The sequence below is a fragment of the Rhea americana genome, unplaced genomic scaffold, assembly GCF_003343005.1.
Source record: "Rhea americana isolate MKP2758 unplaced genomic scaffold, rheAme1 scaffold_411, whole genome shotgun sequence".
Lineage (NCBI taxonomy): Eukaryota > Metazoa > Chordata > Aves > Rheiformes > Rheidae > Rhea > Rhea americana.
Window position 1 is genome coordinate 261637 of NW_028186548.1, and position 21242 is coordinate 282878.

General features: G+C 53.9%; 1 protein-coding gene and 1 long non-coding RNA gene across 2 annotated transcripts; both read right to left on the reverse strand.

The window, feature by feature from the left end:
- Positions 1–1414: 1414 nt before the first annotated feature.
- NMT1 (N-myristoyltransferase 1) lies at positions 1415–21028 on the reverse strand. The gene is made up of 12 exons (XM_085314807.1): positions 20882–21028; positions 12897–13005; positions 11080–11224; positions 8513–8631; positions 7839–7930; positions 7193–7309; positions 6538–6708; positions 5999–6107; positions 4691–4861; positions 4207–4374; positions 3614–3751; positions 1415–1749 (listed from the first exon to the last, which is right to left on the reverse strand). The coding sequence occupies exons 1-12, from the start codon at positions 21007–21009 to the stop codon at positions 1729–1731; spliced, it is 1488 nt and encodes a 495-aa protein (XP_085170933.1). The 5' UTR covers positions 21010–21028; the 3' UTR covers positions 1415–1728.
- LOC146590317 (uncharacterized) lies at positions 17357–18504 on the reverse strand. Its single transcript, XR_014897027.1, has 3 exons — positions 18058–18504; positions 17771–17884; positions 17357–17666 (listed from the first exon to the last, which is right to left on the reverse strand). It is a non-coding gene; the product is annotated as an uncharacterized LOC146590317 (long non-coding RNA).
- Positions 21029–21242: the final 214 nt, after the last annotated feature.

Consider the following 21242-nt stretch of genomic DNA (forward strand, 5'->3'; position numbering starts at 1 on the left):
CCAGTGCTCAAGGTGTACAGAGGGACAAGGATGTGTAATACCTACAACCCTTCACCTTTGGGGGCAGCTTTGGAAACCTTTGGCTTGAAGAACATCTCGGAGCAATGGAAACTGCCTTTACARAAGTGGCTCACGTGATTTGGGGTCCGAGAAGACCTTCAAGAGCTGCGCAGTCACGTGGCAGTACCGGCGTGACTCTACAGCCACCACTAGCCTTCKCCAGCCACCAGCAATGCAGGGTCAGGGAGCAGGTTAGAAGAGATGGTTGGAAAAGACCACACGATGGGTTCTTCTCCACCGTGGGCCTGCAGACTAGACATCCCAAGTGACCATGGTACTCCCTGGAGGAGCTACCTCCTGAGTTTGTGGCAGGACTGTTTTTTGCATGATTTGCTTATGGGAGCCATACCCTTCCAGGGTGTTTCTGTCAAAGACAAAACCGCTTCCTCCCAACAGTTCATCTTTACGGACACAGGGCTTCCACAGAAGAAAAYGTTTCCTTTGCCTTGGAGGTTTCTGTGGGACAAGAGTACGAGCCTGGAGGAAGAGGCACTGGAGTGGCTCAACAGGCTTCACCCCCGGGCAAAGAGCACGAGCACACGTTGCAGGGAATCACTCGCATGCATATTATTTCTGACGCTTTAGAAAACAGGCCTGGCGAGAGAAGCAGGCGCACAGAGCGCTCCGAGGCGCGGCAGCRGCAACAGCAGGTCCCCCGACGCCAAGAGCACCCATCACACAGCCCCGGCCTCTCGGGGAGAACAACTCCAGGAGTTAGAGCAGATCAGGGTGCATCCGGGCCACGCTTCGKGGGCACCCAGGAACCGAGTCCCCAGGACCTTCGGGAGTTGCCGCTTCTCGGTCCAGCGCTTGTTGAGCAGAGAAGGTTCGAGTCTCCGAGGCTGGGGAGGAGAAGGGACAAGGCATCGCTTGCACAAATAGCCCTTAGTAATAAATATCGACTTGCTCCCAAGCCCACGGGGAGGGACGGCGCCGTCCTCCCTCTCAAGGCACCTGCAGCAGAGCTGGGCTGGGAAGGACTGAGTTTAACGGAGGAGGCAGCAAACGGAGACGGCYGAGCGCAGGGACGAAGCGCAGCCAGGCATCTCCTCCTCAGGTCCAAGCCCTCCGCGCACGCAGGAGAGCGCTTCAGCCCTGCCGCAGCGTCCTGCCGCTCCTGGCTCGGTTCTCCACCAAGTCCGCGCCGAGCTGTTTGGTGCTGTTTGCGATGAACCACCAAGCTTATTCCTGGGGCAGGAGTTGCCCTGTTCTGTGCAGACAAAAACCCAGCACACTAAGCAACTACCTCTGCCAACCCAGCTTCTTGTTGCAAAGTCACGGTCCAGGGACCAAGAGGTGGCCTTCAGCAGATGAGTGCATTAGTGTCAGTTTGGAACAGGAAAGATTTAAAATATATATAATATATACTTTTATTATTCACCCGTTAACTCCATTATATGCCAATCATGAGCTAGTTTCYGCAGTTACATTCCCTTGATCACGTCTTTACGAGGATGCAATTAAATCAAAACAAAGGAGACCACTGACGCCACCGGGGGAGCCGTGGCCAGCACTGTGTGATACAATCGTTAAAACCAGTCGATGTTCGTGTAGCTGCTTCAGTTCCACTTCTCCACACACGGGTCCGGCTTTGGCAGAAACGGCGAGGGCAGCATCTCTCCTGGGCCCAGCTCCTCAGCGGCGCTGCGCTCTCCTCGCAGGGCTTGCTTACTGCAACACCAGTCCTACCTGGGAGAGCCAATGGAGACAGCAGGTGAAGAAGCACCCAAGTGCAAGCGTCCTCTGCCCCCCACCCAAAGCTGGACAGATACAGCTCTCTGTACCTAGAGCTCAGCAAGCTCTAGGACCTTTGAGACCAACAGTCCAGGAGAGCTCTGCACAGCCCTTTCCTGGCTAGACGAACAAGCTCCTCCTGCCAGCTCGGATCCAGACAGGTGGCCAAGGCTTAGGGTCTTCCTAGCTGCTCTACAACTCGTCTGCATGGCTAACTCGGATGGTCTGCAAGACAGAGGACAGCACAGAGCCGTACCCCTGCTTTGGGGCTCAGGCCGCCGGGGTCATTCGATTTACTACTCTGGGTTCTCCCTAAGTTAATAGCAATAGATTAGACAGAAGATGCTTTCTGACAGCCTTGTACCATGACAAGTCCTGCTCCAGGGAAKCAATGCTTCTGGGTGCTCTTTGGTCACTATGTGTTGGGACATGCTGGCAGCTGCTCCCAGGGATTTTCCTGGCAGCACAGAGAGGGGCTCAGACCCTCCGCAGGGCACAGCGGGAGAGCAGCTCCCAGCACCAGGCACGCGAAGCCATCAGCCCCTTCAGCRAGGGAAAGGGCTGGATAAACCTCCCAGCAACCCTCTAGAGACTTTTTTCCTTTTCAAAAAGGGATCAGTGGTGGAGCAAAACTGGTTTAAAAAGTGTTGATTTGTGGCACTGTGTGCTGCAGGTGCTGCGGGACTTGGCGCTGAGRGACAGCAACCCAAATACCACAGCTGGAGAAGGCCACAGAAATAAGTAATTACACCCATTAATCAGCCTGTTGGACCTCACACCTCTAGCTGCCTGCCTGCAGGATTCTCTCACTTTCCAGACAGCAGACACAGACCTGGCTTCCCAAGCTCTGCGAGAGGAATCAAAGTCCAGTCACCGCCAAAGACATTAATTAGCTGTTTTGATCCAGCGTGGACACACCGTAGATCCACCGCGCAGCACTGCTGAGTGGGATGGCTTGTGTTTCTCAAGTACTGTCTGTACCAAGRTGGCTGTGAACTGGACAGATGCTGAACTGCAGCATCTCCAGGGTGGAGCCACGGTAGCCACAGGGCAACTGGTTACTGCCTACGATGRCCCAGGGCAGGCATCTACTCAGGGTCTCTCCAAAGATAGCTAGAAGCAACTGCAAGTGCTCAGAGCAGCTAGGTGGAGAGCGAGCTGCTGGCCTTGGGGATGATGTGGCACACCAGCAATCCTGTTTCAGCCCCTCCAGACACACTAGGAGCGATCAGGCTGCCAAAGCCTCTGATCATCATGGGTTCCTGTTCAACAGCGACCCAATAGCTCTTGCAGCGTGTCTGTTCTCTCTAKAGGAGCTCCCGTCCCTCTTGTCCCACCAGGACATGCCAAACCCTGAAGACAGACTGACACACACACAGAGGTGCTGTACGGTGTTGGCCAGGCCCTGTGCAGGTCCACAGGGCACAGCAACCATCTCCCAACTAAGGATGGGTGACTGCTGCATCCACTGGTGCTACATCTGTCAACCCTGCAACCCTCCGCCTCTCCGCGGAGAACGACTATTAATTCCCCCAGGGCTCCACCCTGTATCATGCCTTGTATCAGCGCAGATGTGCGCAAGGTTAAAGATTCCTGAACCACTCTGGCCCCATCCTGGTCCCAGCATAAAATTAGTCTGGAGAGATTAACTGATGAGAGCTGCTTCCCAAGGACACTCTGGTCCACAGGCAAGATCACAAGCCGGGGATCACTGAAAAGGCAGTGCCAGACACCAGTGGCACATGTGTCCTCACAGCCTCAGYGAGGCAAGACCCCTGCCCACGCGCAGGCCAGGCTGAAGGACAAGCAACGCACTAACCTTCTCTGGTGCCATGCTGGGACACTTCCAATTGTACAGGTAATACTGCAGGTTYCCATCCCCAATCCCAAACTTCAGCTTCTCCAGGAAGGTTTTGTTTTCCATGAGATCCAGTGCATTGAACACGTCGAATCCTTTCTGCACAGGCAAAAAACAAGGCCATTAGCTCCTCCAGCCATGGGCTGCTCTCCTCTGTGGGCACTGCCTGCTCCCTCTCCAGCCCAGCTTTGCATGCACTAAAGATGGGAGTGAAGGCGCTGGGGAAGAACTGAGTATTGCTGCACCTGCTTTCAATTTAAGTGCTATGGACAGCAAGGCAATACCTTTTGCTGTAAGAAATGGGTAGACATTGGCAAGTGGGCTCTTAAAGGGTTCAGGTTACTGTTCCTTCCCCCTGTTGGGTTGTAGACCCTTTTGGATTTGGATTTGTACAGCCCTGGGTATGAGGTACAAAGCCCTGCCCCAAGGCTGGCCCTCCGTGCAAGTCCAAGGGCAGCCAGGAGGCAGGAGACGCTTGCGGTGAGCTGCCCAGCTCACCCCAAGGGTGCCGCTCCAGCCCTGCTCCCGACCTGCCTGGATCTGGCAGCACTCACCGACTTGGCGAGTATGAGAGCGTCRCTCATGAGGTCAATGAGAGGCGTCTTGGTGTGAACATTGTAGAAGGAGTAAGCAGCTTTCAAACTCTTGTGAGTCGCGTGGTTCATGATGGTKGAGGGCAGCGTGTAGAAGCTCAGGAAATCTGTCACCTCCCCAGGGGTGCTCTGAAAGCCAAGAGTGACATCTCTGTGACACAGCAACATGTCAGAGCCAGGCAATGCCTGCTTCCAACTTCAGAGATGCTTTGCCAGTCTGAGCTGGCATGCGTCTGCGCCACTGAGGGCACAAGACAGGCGACTTATGGCAGCTCAGGACAAAGGCACCATCCTCCAGCAGCTCAAACCTCCAGCCCTGGAAGAGGCTCTCTGTGCTCTCGCCGCTCAGGGCAGCAACCTCTCCGATCTCTCCTACAGAGGATGGATCACTGYACACTCTTCCAGTGGTGGGAGAAGCCCCCCAAAACACCCCCTGCCCTCTCACCTCTACCACAAAAGTGTCAATGATGTTCTCCTGAGGTAAGAACCAGTGCTCCACCTCCTCTCGGCTCATGACGGGTGTCAGGTGGAACTGCTTCAGGTATTCGGTCAARAGCTTGTGCACTGCAGAAATATCTTTATGCTCCATTGGCCGCAAGCCAGGAGTTTTGGGAGTCTGCAGAAGACGGAACAAATTGTTTGCAAGGGTGTTTTTACTTCTCCCAAGGATTACACCTCCTCCGCAGCAGCCTCGGACAAGCAGCATGGGGATGTTCTCTGCTTAGATCGACCCATTTTCAATCCCACAGTCCCTGACAAGCACTCTCCTCCTGGCCCTGCTTGACTGGAAGAAGGGAGTGATCGGCTGTGACACCGATGCAAAGACCGCAGAGAAGCGCAGTGAGTCCCAGAGCCTCACGTGCTTGGTCAAGTCAYGTTGGAAAAGGCCTCCTACCCATTAACAACATAAAGCCTCTGCTTCCTTCTAGGTTTCTGCTCCCAAGCACAGCGGGGCAGGCTGGGAAAAGTGCCCCAGGCACAGCAGGATATTGCAAGGAAAAAGGTGGTGAGAGCACCACTCGGGTCTTGTCTGTTTTTYATTTCCAGTATGACTCAACTTCTAGTCTACAGTTGGGATTGCTCAGCATAACCCAATTCCAGTTGCACAAAGTATTTCTGCACAAAAAAAGAAAATACTGATGGCTACAATCAGCAACTGCTGGTATTGCTGATATGRGAGGCAGAAGACAGAGCTGCATGCTGCCCAACCCTAAATCACTCATCAAATGAAACAACCAGCTCTGACCAACAGAAGGAAGCAAATAGGGTCAGAGAAGGTGGTGGCCATTTTTATGCTCTGTTTTTCTTTTCTCCTATAGTCCTGCTGGAGGAAGTTCCCCAGCTGGCAACTGCAGTGACAGAACTGATCAGTTTGACTGAGAAATGAAGGACTAACCCAATTCAAGGTCACTCCAGGGCTGTGTTTGGACAGATGAAGCCTGTCACATCTGTAGTCTCGTTTTACCAGGAGAACGGGATATGACTCACCACGAAACAAAAGATCACAGGGTTCTCTAGCTGCAAGAAAATTGCCCTTCGAATACAGGTATCCAGGCAAAAYAAATAAGGATTAAATAAAGCACAATGGCTTGACATAGCCATTTATTATATGAAACACAAATTCCAGTTCTCCAGGCAAAAGGCAGATTCAGCCAAGATGTTCGCGTGTCCAATGCTGAGCCCCATCCCTTGCTCAGCTAGGAGCAATTCCTGAGCTTTGCTTCCATAGCTTGCAGTCCCATCTGGCACCCACCTCCGGCAGCCGATAAAGCTTCATGGTACGTTGCATAGTCATGTTCCTGCTCAGGTGKGAAAATTTGACTTCGATGAGTTTCCGAGGATTCAGGGACCGGTGCCAGTACCTGCAGAAACACACTCGCTGTGGGAGGCTTGTTCTTGGACAGCAGGAAGACTGCAAGAGCAGAAGGTTCTCGTAGCGGCCATGAGAGGGCACTCGAGAACATCACACCAGCTTGCAAAGAGGCTCTCACAGGCCAGGAGCTCCCACAGAGAAAACCAAGGGCGGCCTGAAGTGCATGTGCTACAGAAAGTCTCGTGTCTTGTGATAAATGAGCAGCTTAAGTAAAGCTACTGGACTTAATCCCCAAAGAACAGCGTGGGAGGAGGAGAAATCTGGGCGCGAATCGGTCTGTCTTGCCCTGGGGAGTCCCACACCTGTGGGCTCAGCCATGCCAGTGCTTTGCCACAAGCCACGGAGGGAATCCTGGTAAGGGGAAGGACTGTAGAAATTTTCCCCAGTCTTAAGTGTTTCAGAGCACTGGAGTCACTTACCTGCAAGTCCCTACAGGCTTTGGCAGCACCACTCCCGCAGTATAAACTGCCTGAAATATYCCCTCCAGATGAACCCGCCGTGTGATCTCACGGATCAGAACTGGAGCCACTCGTTTGGAGCGCAACTTTTTGTGGACACACAGGAAATTTATCTCCACCATCTTCTTCTCTCTTAGGAAAGAAACAATGCACAGGATAAGACTCAATCATCCTGACCACGGAGATTGGTCTGATGGCCTGGACAATTTACTTCAGGCCCCACAAGAGGAGTCAAATTCTCAGGAAAGAAGGGTTGACACACTGGCACTTCGGAGGACGCTCCCTTGAGCTGTAAYCCAACAGTTTCCCAAGAAAACACGGTCTCCCCTGACATCCAGCCCTGAAGGATTAGGGCCAGAGCTCTAAGCTGACCTCACTCACTGAGAAAAGGAGTCTCCTTAGTTAACTGCAAGATGTATCTGCATAGAATTCACTGCCCACCTTAAATATCCTCCACCTTTTCCTCCAAGCAGCAAAGCATCTCCACAACTGCCTGGTGCAGGTCTGGCTTAGTCAGTCAGTGAGGACAATACGGTCAGACCCCTCCTGAGCACTGCCAGAAAGTGCCACCCAGCATCAAGGAGCAGGCAAAGAAATTCAACCAAGCAGCACTTACGTGTYATAGATGTGGATAGTGGCTGGAATCGCGCTGATAAATCCCACCAGCTTCTTGCTGGAGACAACTCTGACACCACAGTGCCACTGGGGCAACCAGCCTGGAGGACGCAGTGCCCTGGAGAACAGACATGCTTCATTAGTCACATCCCATCAAAGGTACCCTGTGCACTTAGTTCTGCTCCCAGGCTACCCACCCTGTCCTGGGACACACTGTGTTACGTTCCAGGCCACCAGAGACACCCATGGGGTTGCAGGCAGGAGGACGGGAGGGCAACTGTCAAGTTACAGGGCAGGAGTGTTTGGGTCCAGGGGAATTCCTGCACTCTGTGGCCAAGGCCAGTTCTCACTTGCAACCCAGGAGGAAATCTGTGTTCTCGATTCATGAACGCATTGAAGAAACAGCAGCTCAGCTGCAAAAGATCTCCAAGTATCACTGCTGGCAAAAATAATTGGCAGTCCGCTTCCTCTTATAACTCTGGGACAGTGGGAAGCTCCTCAGCTACCAGAATTTTTGAATTGGTGACGGATGAGGAAGCGAGATTTTGGAAAAAAGTGAGAAAAGGTTAAGTAAATGCAGCATCAGTGCTAGCACTGGAGCTGCCAGCATCCACCACGCTCTGCTCCAYGGTCATGGTGCCACTCACCACAGCAGGAACTCGGGAGAGTAATCGAACCGGAACATGTTGTCGTCGTCTTCCACATAGTTCTCGTTTAGAAGCGTGTACAGCTCTTTCAGCTACAGCAGGARAAATCAAGCAGGTCAAGAGAGCTATGCAGCAGTCACACCCCCTAACTGCCCTGAAACACGACCCAGAATGCTCTTTCCATGAGGCTGTAGCAACGGCAGCCACGGGCAACCGTGCCCCTGTAACTGGCACATCTCCCTTCTCCATGCTGCTGGCTCTGGGCTCCTGAACGGGTGCCGCTGCAGAGCAGGGTAAGCAGCAGCACACACAGATACTCCTGCCACCCCAGGTCATCTCTCAGGGAGACGGAGTTTTTCCCTACAAAAACTCTCCAGACCATGACCCGTCTCTACACTTCAGGAACATGGAAAAAAAACATTCTCCTTTGTCCATCCTCCATGAAGAAACCAATCAAACTTGGCCAATATWGGACAAATGAGAGGTGAGTGCCTGTTTCAGGAGGAATCAGATCCACCTAAGGAGATGGTGAGATCACTGAGCTGAAGTGTTGCTCATAATGGTGGAGTACACATTCCAGTCACCAGACATCTTCAGCAGTCCAAGCACTGCACTACCAACTGTGCAACAGAGACACCCTCTCAACCTGTGTATGCCAARCTGCCCAGACTCACCACGCCTCTATCTCCAAGGTCCAGGGCATCCCAGGTGAAGCCCTGGGGCAAGGTGTATGGCTCCTGACGGATATTGTCTTTGTCTGGTTCAACTGGACCATGGGTGTTCACCACTTCTCCTGCAAGAGAGAGCAGGGAGCCATGAAGATGCTCTCTACTGTTTGAGGCCAGGTCCCCATGACGCCTCAAGCGGCCTTGCTTGACAGCTTCTCTCACCTCAGGTCCACGGCCTGAGCAATCAGGGGTCACTCACCCACCCGGCACGGGATGCACCATGTGTTCAACACCACAGCACGGGGCAAAGAATCAAAACTGCTCTTTCAAGGGTAACGGCAAATACCGGAGAGTGGAAAGGAATAGACTGAGCTGATCAGAGCTTCAAAGCCAGAGCTACATCCTCCACGTCCACAAGCAGTACTTCAGGCCTCCCAATTCCTGCCTGCCCGTTTTCTCTCCCTGTGGCAGAGGAGCTCTGTACAGAGCTGGAAATGCTCCCTGTGCATGTGCTGATGATCCTGCAGGTTTGACATATGAAGACTGAGCCAGCCTGACTTTTCGTAGCAGATCAGGACTTCAGATTGCTGTCTGGCAAAGTGGCCACAAGAGCACAGCCTTCCCTACTGCCACAGACCCGGTATCAGCCAGTACTTTCCCATGATCTGTTCCACCATCCCCAAAGCCTCATATGATGGCTCTCTCCCTGCCAGCTCCGGCCCCTGCCTTTTGGCAGGCATCAGGATTTCCTTCCCAGTGCGTTTAAATAAGAGCTGCAGTGAACAAGACAACTTTTGTTTAAAAACATTGACTCCTAAAGCACTCGATTCAGCCARGAGAGGTTGGTTAAAGCACCAGCTTTCTCAAGGATGTCAACACAGCTCTGCAAACAGCAGCATCACTTGAGCGCTGCCAAGAGAAGCACACCGCACTGATTAGGAATTCCCTTAAAAAGGAGTTGAAAAGAGGTTTCCAGGCAATGKGGAGGTGAATAAACTCAAAACAAGAGCTCTCCCCTCATCACGCCCAAACTAGGATAGGTTCCAGGAACGCTCATGCATGGCAGTGCCCTCTGTCTTGAGCAGGTGTCCAACAACCCTGAAACCTGTCCCCCAAAATCCCACAGCACTTTTGTTACCAGACCCTAAACAGCCTCATGCAGGTAACGCTGCACACCACAGAGGGTTTCTGAACAAGCACCGAGGGAGATGGTGGGATCTAACGAGGAGCCGGACACCAGAGTGCAGTCAGCAATTTGGTGTATGGAGGACAGGGCCATTTTGTGCCTCTTCTCTTCCCCATCTTCCACCTTCCAGGGTTTACTGAAGCAGATATGATGTTTTTAATGGCAGGATCCTCTGGTGAAAAGTGCAAACACAAGGTCAGACTTTGCAGCCTCACATAACCCTGTGCCTGGGGTATCTCACAATGATTTTTCCCAGCACAAGCACAAAGAGGGGCCAAAGCCAAGACTACAATTTCCAGCAAACAGTCCTTTGAGATCAAATAAAGCCTCAGATCGGTGTTCACAACACRCAAAGAGAATCACAAACAGTGTTTGCAGCAAGAGGGATTGGATACAACCTCAGGAAAGAAGTTACTGAAGAGCAGCCAATTTTCAGTCATAACAAGCTTCGGGTAAATCTAAAAACACTGGCTTGGACTCATACTCCAACTCTCCTGAGCTCTGCGTGGAGTTTGCTGGGAGATGCCAGGGCAGAGAGATGAAGCAAAGCAATCCCATGGGAGCGCACAGAGATTTGCTCTCATTAGCTCAGAAACGACAGCATTCCAGCGATGCCGCTCTGCAGCGGGGCACCCCTCTCTGTGCACCTCTCGGCCTTTCAGATCTGCTCAGCCGCCAAGCGCTTCTGCCATGCCGAGAAACACCTCGCTACCAACCGCAAATCACTTTGACGCACGCAAGCAGAATCAAGTGCAAACTGGAGAAAGGACCGGAGCAAGTACTAGAGAYGGGAAGCACAGTCTAGCTGTTTGCAGGGTTGGGGGGAAAGGGGAAGAAGAGAGGAATTTCCCAACTTTAGACAAGTGCAGCACCTCGGAGGCACAGATATTTGGGATGTTTGTGCCTCCTCTCTCCCTGCTGGCTTGGATGCAGTGCCTGCCCTGGATGGGGGCTGCCATGATGCCAGCGAGCAAACGATGCGGAGGCTCAGCACGTGGACTGGCTTTGCCGAGCGGCTCTGCTTCCAGGCTGGCCCTCTCTCAGTGACGCTCTGCCCCACAACAGTCCAAGGCTTGCCCTGAACGACCTTCCCCACCAAGGACCCTTCGCTGCTAAGCTTCAGCCCCCAGGAAAGGGGATAGCTGGATCGCTTCAGGTCTCTGGGACTCGGCACGAAGGCTAGCAGCATCTCACAYGAAACTTAGCCACAAAAGGCTGGGAAAGCGCAGTTTAAGGGCAAAAAGGCAGCGCGAGGCCATCTCGGGGCTTGCTTGCTGGCCAGAAAACCTCATGGCTTCAGTAAGGCCCTCTTTGGACAGGCCGAGAATCACAAGAGCTGTACCCAGGAGCACGCGGCTACAGCAAAACGGCAACGGACTATACGTACCTAGCTTGGGCACTGGCTGCGTGTCCCAGAACTGGTAGCTCCGCTTGCTGGCTTCTTCCATGGTTTTGGCAGGTCCTTGACCTACAGAGAAGAGCTCAATGGCTTTTTGAATCTCCTGGATCCTCTCAGCCGGTAAAGAGTTCACCTGAGTGCAGCAAAAGGAGGTTAAAAGTGAGTGACCTGAGCTACAAGCTCTGTATTTTAGCTCCCCGTAAGGGCAAACAGGAACTCACTGCCTTGGAGTGCAGCCAGGGAGGGGAGAGCGACTCCCTTTCCAGCCTAGATCCTCTCATAACCCTCTGAGAGATGGATAAACCCTTTTTCTAGCCACCTGCTACATGCTTAGGCCTGGGTTTTACACACTCCTCAGTCAAAAGGGCTGGAAATCAAGCACCATAAGACACTTTAAGCTTCAGTTAAAGAGAAGATGGCATGAGCAAAAAAAAAGCAAAGTTCCCTGCCTAACCCTCAGTAACACCCACACAGGGACACCCGGAGTTAACCCACAGCCAGTGTTTCTGCTTTTTGCGGTGGCATTTCTCTTYGCTACTTCAGCCTCATCCATCTAGGCTGGATCAAACCAGTGTCTGCAAAGAGCAACTTCGAGATCACCCTTGTTGGCACCACCCAGCGCCCAACATGCAGCTAGGCTCTTCCTCCTCCCCACGAAGACCTCGTGGGGTCAGCAGCTCTGCCATGAACTTGCAGCCCCAGCTCCTCGCTGATTAAAGGCGAAGAGAGTTTGAAACACTCTCAAACCACTGATTTACTGCCAGCACCATCAGAAGGATAAAGTATTAGAAATTATTCAGATAGGAACTGGGAGTCAGACAGAAAACAGCTTAGGCCAATGTATAGTCTTCTGTTCTCACCCTGCCACAGGTTTTGAGGGAGGGCAAGTGCTCCTTGGATTCGGAGAGAGAGGCAASAGTGATCACAGTCTGTACGTCATGACAGAGAAAAGGGGCAGGGAGCAATTACTCACCATTTCTTATAAATACAGGAATCGGGGTTCAAACCAAGTTCAAAATGAACACAACACCTCATGATGCCCAACATYTTGTCATAACGAGACCCAAAACGTTGGAATATCATAGAGGCGAGATGGGCAAATGGGTTCATAACTGGCTCACGTACACGTATGGTTCAGAGCAGCCTCCAGGTCCAGAGGGGCCAAAAGAGCTGATTGCTGGTGCTGAGAGGGTGCCACCARGGCAGGGACAAATCGCACATGTCCCACACTCGTGCTCATCCCTAAGCATCGGCTGCTAATCAGGAGCAAAGCAGAGAGGGGCGAGACAGACCCTGCTCTGATCCTTTGGTTGTTCTTGTGTTAATTAGCCAAAAAGAGATCAACAACATCAGATGTTGTCCAAGAGTAGGAAAATGCGTTCGTTGTATTCCCTGGGGGCAGGGGAGGAAGCTGGCAGGTGGCGGCCGGGCTCGGCTGCACAGAGCGCAGCAATCCCCTGCCATCTCTGCTCAAGGAGGCAGCTGATTTCTGGGAAGAATAACTCAGAGGCGCCAGTCTGAACCTTTCACTGCAGCGCTGTAACTGGCTTTGATACCCAATAAAGGATTGCATTTATCCTGGAGTGCTCCACAAATACCTCCCGCAGCAGTGGGAATTCCCATGCAAACAGCCAGGCCAGGAAATTACTCTAAATCTCACACTTTTGAGCAGCCAAGTGCTTCAAAACAACAGCAGGCAGCATCAGGACCAGGAGGCACTTTCCTGGCCACATYGGAGAGGTTCAGGACTGGGCCTGCTGTTCTGTGGAGCTGTGACTCATGGCCTTCGGGAAGGGGTCGGGTACCTTTACTGGCTGGTCCTGAACCTGGTCAGGTTGATCTCCTTTCTCTTTCTTCCGTTTCGGTTTCTTTTTCTTCTTTTTGGCTCCGCTGTCATTTGCTGGACTCAAGCCACTAGGGAACAAAAGAAACATCATTGGAGCCTTTTTTTCTGAGGACATTTACACAGTCCCTGAAGCTCTATAAAGAAAATAAAAGCTCCCTGTTCTGAGCCAGACCAAGCTTCTAAGAGCGGGAATACGCCGTGCACGAGGGGTGCAGCCAAGCGTATTTTTCCTGGGATCCTTCCAAGCCCGGCTCTTGCCGGCAGGACTCGCCAGACAAGCTCCCACGAGGGGAAGAGCACAAACATCTCCCACCTCGCGGGTTTGCTCAGCTGCCCTGCTCTGCACGAGTCCTCGGGCCCAAAAGACCCGCAGACAGCAGTCCCTGGCAGGAAAATGCTGTCACGCTGTCTCCTCTTCACTTTGAGGCGTTGCTACAAGCGGGAACGCAGGMACAAGCTAGCTCTTCCCACCACGTGCAGAGGTGACCATCTAAGGAGACAGGGGGCTGTTACATTGGAAAAAATTTATATTATTACAGCATAGCTAGAAAAAAAATGAGATCAAGCAGCAAATCTCTTTGAGCCTGATCCTCTTCACCCTCTGTGCTCTCTACCAACAGCCCTTGCCCTGCCTATGGTCCACTCTGACCCTCCCCGAGATGCGCCAAGCTGCTGGCACAGCCAGGTGCTCRTGCCGGGGCGCCGCATCCTGCCGTGGAAGGAGATGCGAAGCAATTCCTGGATGTCCAGACAGCAGCAACTGTATCAGAAYAGCCGAAAAAAAAAAAAAAAACCCAAAAAAAAAACCTTCGCCTACCCACGGCACCGAGCTGGGTCCCCRCGCCCTGAACGCGGCTGCACCGACAGGCGAGTCTGGCAGCAAGCTGGCGCGACGTCGAGATAAAATACGGGAGAGGTGCCTGCCACGAGCACGTCGCACAGGATCACGGAGCAGCCAGCACATGTCCTCCAGCTCATCCTCACGGAGAGCTTTCCACCAAACCTTCCCTGACACACGCTGGAAAGTCGTGCAAGCGAGTCTTGACAAGCCGGACAAGCAGTTGTTGACTCCATCGAGGCTTTTGTGGCTCCGAGTCGGCCCGCATCAGCCACTGGCCGATTCAGCTTTCAAAGCGGCTCCCGCAGCTGGAATCGGGGCCGCAAGTCGAGAAACGAGAGGGGAAGCGAGATCGCCCGCAGCGGAGGGTCGGAAGAGGCCACAAGCCACCTAACCCCACAGCCTGCCGTCACCGCCACCGGGCGCTTTGCCAGCAGACCGCCAACGCGCACCAACAGTCTCCTGTAAATCATAAAGAGAAGCAAGGGACCTCACGAAGCGGCATCGCTCACGCCTGCTCCATCTCTGCTGGCCTCGGTTTATTTTTGCAGTATCTTTTCTCTTCTGTTTTACGCAGGGGACAACCKGCCGTAACAGGGAATGTGCAGACCTAGGAAAGACACAGAGATGGAAAATCCCAGAGAAGAAYTTCTGCCTCCACCAACTGGTTCATAAACAGCGCCCTAGAGTTGCAAAGATCTCCCTGCAGTATCAACAGGCACCGCGTCCCCTGCGAAATCTGGTGCCCTCCTGCCCAGGGGACCCATTCGTGACAGCCAACCTTGCAGAGGGATGTGTCCGTGCTCTCCCGCCCCTGCGCGTCGCGGGGTTTGCCTCCCAGGGTGCTTCGAAAGCAGCCCAGGTCGGCCCGCCACGGCCAAACGCAGCACAAACGGCAGCGCTCGGAGCATCCGGCGTCAGACTAAACACGGAGCCGAGCGAAGGCCCCAGCGTCGTTTGGCAGCAAACGAGGCAGCAGGTTATCTGAGCTCYCCTGGCGCTCCCGTGGTGGGAGAGCGTCTAATTGGCCCCCAGCTCGCTGATGTCTCCTGCAGGTGCGAAGCGCTCTCGTCCCCAGCATATTAAAGCTGAGATTTTTGTGGCTGGCGTTCGCTCAGGAAAAGGTTCCTCCTACGAGCACGTGGGTCGTCCGAGCCTGATCCCTTCCCGTGTGCCTCTAATGCTGACGTGCCCGGCAAGTCTACGCTTCGTTTTCCTTCTTGCGCTGCTGCGTCCTACCTCCTCCTCCGACGGAGCGACCAAGCCGTAAGCCGATTAGGCTCACGCCSTTCGGAGGGCRATCAGACRGCTCTACCAAGGACTCCGCAAAYGGCATTTGYGGAGGCCAACGGGKRAAAAAAAAAAAAAAAAATCAGGCCTAACAATACCGTGAATGCTTCCCRGAGCTCAGCAAATTTCACCCTGGCTCTGGCAACACATTTGTTTGCGCAGAAGCTATCGAGGCGGTGAACGAAAGGCACCGTCGGTGGTACCGGCTGCCTGGAAGGTGACGGACAGCATTCGCTCGCAAGCGCGTGGAGCAAATAGTCACACGTGGCCACGCACGGCTCAACCCCGTGAGCTGTCAAGCCAAAGGGAACACGATTAATTGCCTCCCTGCGCTCCAGAAGGATTTGAAACACTCGCCACGGCAGGTCATAAAAGCAAGGAGCGGCTACAAGCGGCACCTGCGCGGGGCTCGGCGTTCGGAAGTGCTGCAGGCACCGAGGCTCCGCGGTCCCTCGGTCCCTCCGAGGGACGGCTCATCTTTCGTCCCCGCGACGGCAAGGGCTTCGCCCTGGTGCCCGGAGAAACGCAGGGGCTGACACGACGGCAAAAGCCGTTACGGCACAGTGGCACTGACACAACTATCAATTTTAGTGACAAACGGGTGAGAAGCTTCTTTTCTTTCTTTAAATCCTCGCAGAGGCGCGCCAGCGAGACCTCGGAGGAGCGCGAAAGCTGCTGGCCGCTTCCTCCTTGCAGCAGCCGGTGATACCGCACAACGCCTGCGACGCCGGGCCGCCCCGCTCGCTCTCGGCRAGGCCACGCGAGCGCTGCCCACCGTCTGCTCCAGCAATCGGCGCCTCTAGACACACCGGGTGCGTTGCAATATCCTGGGGTGGTGCCGGCAGAGGGAAAGGCCGGCGCCACCCCTTGAAGCCGCTGCGTTGGCTGGAGGACCCTGAAACAGGGTCCCAGGACCTGCAGGTCCTGAACACATCGCAGCCAGAGRGATGGGCAAAACCGGCCGCAGTCTAAAAATGAAGCTGTAATAAATAGATTCACCTCCTTTCTTACCAACTTGGACGCCTACCGTCCAYGCAAGGGAGTCTGCGAGCCTGTCTGACACTAGACACCGGGAGCCTCTCCTGCGAGARGGGAGTGGGGTGAGTTTGCCCTGGCCACCTGGGCGGTCGTGCTAATCCTTCCACCTGCGGGTGTCAAAGTCCTCGCACCCTGCTCACCCACAGCTGGGTATCCGGGCAGCGTCGGGTTCCTTCATCAATCGGAGCTGCCACATCTGAACTTCCCCGCTGAGGAGTTCAGCGCCACCAGCGTAGCTTTATCAACAAGCTGAGGAAATCCTCCCTGATTTATGAGTCAAACCGTCAGGATCTGGAAGAAATCAGAGTAGAATAAAGACTGGCCAGGTTTGCATAGCCACCACTCCGGGCACAGGGAAGGCCCCGCTGCAGCTGGGAAAYTAAAACCAAACCCAGCAGATGAGTAGCAAAGGAAGGGCAAGAGCATGCTTGAAAACCCTCAGGCCCTTCTTGCTTCACCACCGTCCAAGGGAACCAAAGCTGGCCTCAGCGATGGCTACAGGTACTATTTTAAAGACCACATAGAGCACCACCATTTCCCCTTTCTCTCCTCYAGCACAGCTGCAGCCTTCCTAAAGCTCCCCAAATCGACCGCAACGCGGCAGCACCCYGAGACAGGATTGCAAGAGTCCAAAACACCGGTTAATATAACTGCTGTGACCCATTCAGCCRCAAGTGCTTCAGCTGGTTTCACCTCCCATTTCTCAAGGGACAGATAACAGTCAAGTCCAGGCAGCTTCTATCCAAAAACCCGCAGCCTTCCCAGCTGCGCTCACAGCTTTTYCCCCCTCCTTTTATTGCCTTTTCAGCCCAGGCTGCTATGATGGGGAAAGCRGGTGGTAAAGGGCATGTTTGCTGCCTGATGAAAAATCTCTCTCACTGACTTTCCAGTCACCCACAGGATCTCAGCTGAGTTTTTCCCCATTGCCAACACGGCTTTAAGACCCTCGCTTAGTAACGAGCCGGGTTAGTTGGTGTCCTGGGAAACAGCACCAGCAGAGCCCCTCTGGAAGCCGGCAAGCGGYGGAGTCRCGCGAATCCAGAAAMAAATTAGCGCTCAGCACCCCATCAYGCAATCAGCACAGTAACGTCACGGATCCGTTCGCATTGACACTGTGATTCCTGAGCTAGGAGCTTTCTTTGGGAGCGCAGCAGGGAAGGGAGAATAACTCCACGTTCGAGCCAGTCTCTGGACAACGCGCAAAGCAAGGCCAATGCTCCCGAAACGCGCTAGGACCAGATGTTCGTGGCTACGATCAGCTGCGGGGCTTCGAAGACTGAGGCAGGGCGCTATTTTCCACAGCGGAGAGTCCCACCACATCGAAAAGGTGCCTTTCCTGAACCTTTCTGGGAGCCACTGATGGATGGAGACGGCGCACGGGTGGAACAAACATCGCTCGCAGGCAATCTGAGCCATGAAACAGCCCGAGAGCGAAGGACAGCAAAYGGTACCAAGCTCCCTGTGGTCATTCCTCAGGAACCGAACTGGAAGTGCGGTTTTGGACAGCGGAGTAAGAAGTTTGCATGAACGTGGATCAATTCCTTCATTGTGGAACCATTCTTTCTAATCAGCAAGATGTCAAATGAGAGACAGTAAATATCCGCTCCATATTTAGATGCTGGAAAATCCTTCTGACAAACCTGCGGCTAAYTGGGTCTAATTCTTACAGAGGTAATCTTATTAGGCTCCAGGGGAGGTAGGAGAATCGAGTGGAAACGGAGGCTATCCAGATGGTGGCTCACGCGTCACGAAGCGGAGAGCAAAGGGACCAACACGTAGTGCTACGAGGCAGCACGTGGAGCACAGTCACAAAACTAAATTTTGCATATTGCCGCTGGCGGCTGTCTCAGAAACGCGGGGGGGWAAAAAAAAAAAGGAGGAGGGATGGATTACAGAGCCAGACGACTCCCCAGCGGCCCCACAGGCAAACCAGGGAGAAAAACCCCCTTCGTACCACCTGCCCGCCATCCCCATCCGGCGACGGCTCCCTGAAAAGTTTCGGCCCTGTTTTTAGTCCTGCGCACCGCGAAGAAGCGGCGCCTTCCCCGCTCGCGCGTCCAGCCCAGCGGCAGTTTTTCCACATCTGAGACCACTTCCACCTGTGCCACACGGCGGTTTCGGCACCTCCCAATGGATCCGTTTCACGGGGTCGGCGCGTTCGGATCCTCCATCTCACCACGGTCTCTCACTGCCTGTAAATCCACAAATCACACCGCAGAGAAGAGACTTATCTGCTACCTAAATAATTCTTCCAGGGCTAACTGGAAGAGGAATGGCTGAAATGTTTGCAGCAAGGAGCAGCCAAGCAGGAGCGAGTTACTCCAAGAAATGCTTTGCACGCTGCCTCCATATTCCAGGAGCCAGGAAACAAAGCGGAGATTTCTTATCTGGAGTAAACACCACCACCACCACCCCAGTCCTACAAAGGAAATCAAGACAAATATTACACYGCAATTCTGTCTTGGGAAATAAACTTGGACAACTGCACCAGAAAGCAGCACAGCCGCTTCCCCGTGCCGAGTTAGGACCAAGGCGGAGGAAACTCAACTCCTCTTTCCTGTCCTTAAAAGGAAAGGAAGTATTGCTATTGCTAAGTAATATTTTTATTTATTTTTTTTTTAATCTCAGAGCCAAGATCTGAGGATATTTGACAYGGACTGGGCACAGAGAGGCAGAACGCCGAGCGCTTCTCTGCAGACCCGGTTGGCAAACACCAGCCAGAAACATTTTTATACCTCAGCATTATATATACATATACATACATACATGCATATATATATATATATATATAAAAAGAGAGAGAGAGAAGAAAGATGAGATGAAATCAACAGAAGTCATATGCATCAAGACAGAAAACCACGATTTTTCTCCCTGCCTGATCTTTTCTCTTACACAAATCTCTGACTGCAAGTTTTTTTGGGGGGTTGGGGGAGGACAGCGAAATTGCTGGAGAGCACGGAAGCCTTCATGGCTCGTGTTCGCTATGGCCATCAGCCACTCCAAAGGACAGTTTCTAAGTTCATTTCCCAACAAAYCTGAATCGGGAACCCTGCGAGTGTATACGCATTTCCCAGGCTGACCTGTTAGCCTGTTARTCCTTCGTCACTAACCTTAGCAGCRGCAAGTTACTATATTTTAACCCATCAGGGTTCACATGCTTATAGAAAATACAATGTCCAGACTAAGATAACCGAGAGCGCTCAGCAACACCCCTTTTCCTGGTTAAGAGCAGTCTGAACAGCTGGACTGGGAAATAAYGGCTAGAAAGCTTACACAGTAATAATGATTAAGTATCGTGTCTTCTCTCCRCTTGGATCTGATTTCCGCAAACCTAATCATGTCAGAGGGAAAGAAAAGAAAAATCTTCCCAAGCATGGCTAAACCTATTAAACCGAGACACGGTGCCACACCCGGGAGGCAAATAAAATATAAACGCACAGCTGTGCTGTCATAAAAAAAAGCTTCTGTAATATTTCTTGCATGACCTTTTATTAACTTTGGTTACCGAACAGGCAAGTTCTCCTACAGAAAGCTGCTGATGTGGGGGGAAAGAGCGTCTGCAGCTCCTGCTCACCCCTTTGCAGAGCCAGGTAAGTGGGTGCTGGGGCTCCGGAGGGCTGGTACGAAGAGCTGGGCGAAGCTTGGGAGCGTTTACCACCAGCGCCAAACTTCCGGAATCACGCGCCGCCGCAGAATATAAAAGATAAATGTAGGAGGAAAAAGGGGACAAAGCCTCTGCTACCGACCACAAGTGTCATCAGGCTGCTTCGCACCTTAATTGGGGCAACAAAGGTAGCGGGTAACGTGGGCGTGAGGTCAGGAGTATTAGAGCTTTCCCAACTCGATAGGCACCTGCCTTGCTGACTCGCCGTGTAAGCGTTTCACCCCTTCGTGCTCTGGCCAGCTTCCTCTGCAAGCGGTGTTACTCAAACAGCAAAGCCACCTCTGCCAAGGCTTGCAACGCCCTCAGCAAGACTCAAGGCAGTTAAGGAATAAGCGGCAAACCCTAGTTTTTAAAGCRCAAACTGGCACCCGCCGGTCAGCAGCCCGAGGCGCCGGTGGCAGCTCTTTCAACCACGTGGGAACGAAAGCGCGTGAGAGGCTCGAGGCTGAGAAGCCAGCTCTTGGCCCGCGAGTCGCACCGAGGCAGCAGGATCCAGCCAAGCTCGGGCTGCTGTAGCCACGAGCCCTAACATGGCGCTTCCGCGAGCAATATGTAATGGTGGAGAGCCCAGTAAGGGTGAGCGGGGCTGGGGCAAGGGGGCACTGGGGACGCCTGGCACCCGAGTGCAAGGGCAGGACGCACCACTGATCCGGCTCATTGCTGCAAAAAGGCGCCTCGCGGCTCTGTTTTTGCAGTGACCGCGTACTCCCTCAGCAGTGGGGCTCTYGCACCGTGACTGCTGCTCTCCAAACTCTCCCACTAGTAACTGAGAAGTGCAAGAGGTCGCCGGGGGCAACTGGGGCACCGGACCCGCTCCGGGAGAGCACCGCGGGGCACATGGCGTGCAGGCCATGTAGCTCCCCGTCTCCCATCCACGCCGAGGACAGGCCCGACCCTGCTTAGCTTCAGGACACGCTCCCGCAACAGGAGTGAATGGGAGCCACGGGGCCCGCCCCCACGAGATTGACAAGGAGCTCGGCCAGCCGCAGCGCGGAATGCTCTGTGGCGACCAATCAGACCGCGCGCGGGGCGGGGCTCCGCTCACTTCCCGGCCGCTGCCCTGCTCAATGGGCCTGGCAGCCGCGGCGGCAGGCGGCCCCGGGGCTCCGCTCACCCCCGGTTGGAGCCGTGCTCTGCCTCGTTCTCGCAGTCGCTGCAGTGCTCGTGGTCATTCTCCTCCGCGGACGGCCGTTGGGGCCTCGACGGTGGCCGCCTCACTGCTGTCTCACTGTCGTCCGCCATCTTGAAACGGGACCTCGGCCGCTGCCGCACCCCCACAACAAAGCGCGCCGCGATTGGGTGGCTGGTCGCGGGGCATGCCGGGACTGGTAGTCTTCATGGGCCGGCCGGGGCCGGGCTGTGATGGGACCGGGACTGCAGCTCCCATGAGCCTTTGGAAGCGCKCAGGGGGCGGGGCTCCGACGGCGGGTGCCTCGGGGCGGGCGGCGTTCACACAGGGCAGGTGTGCGGACGGG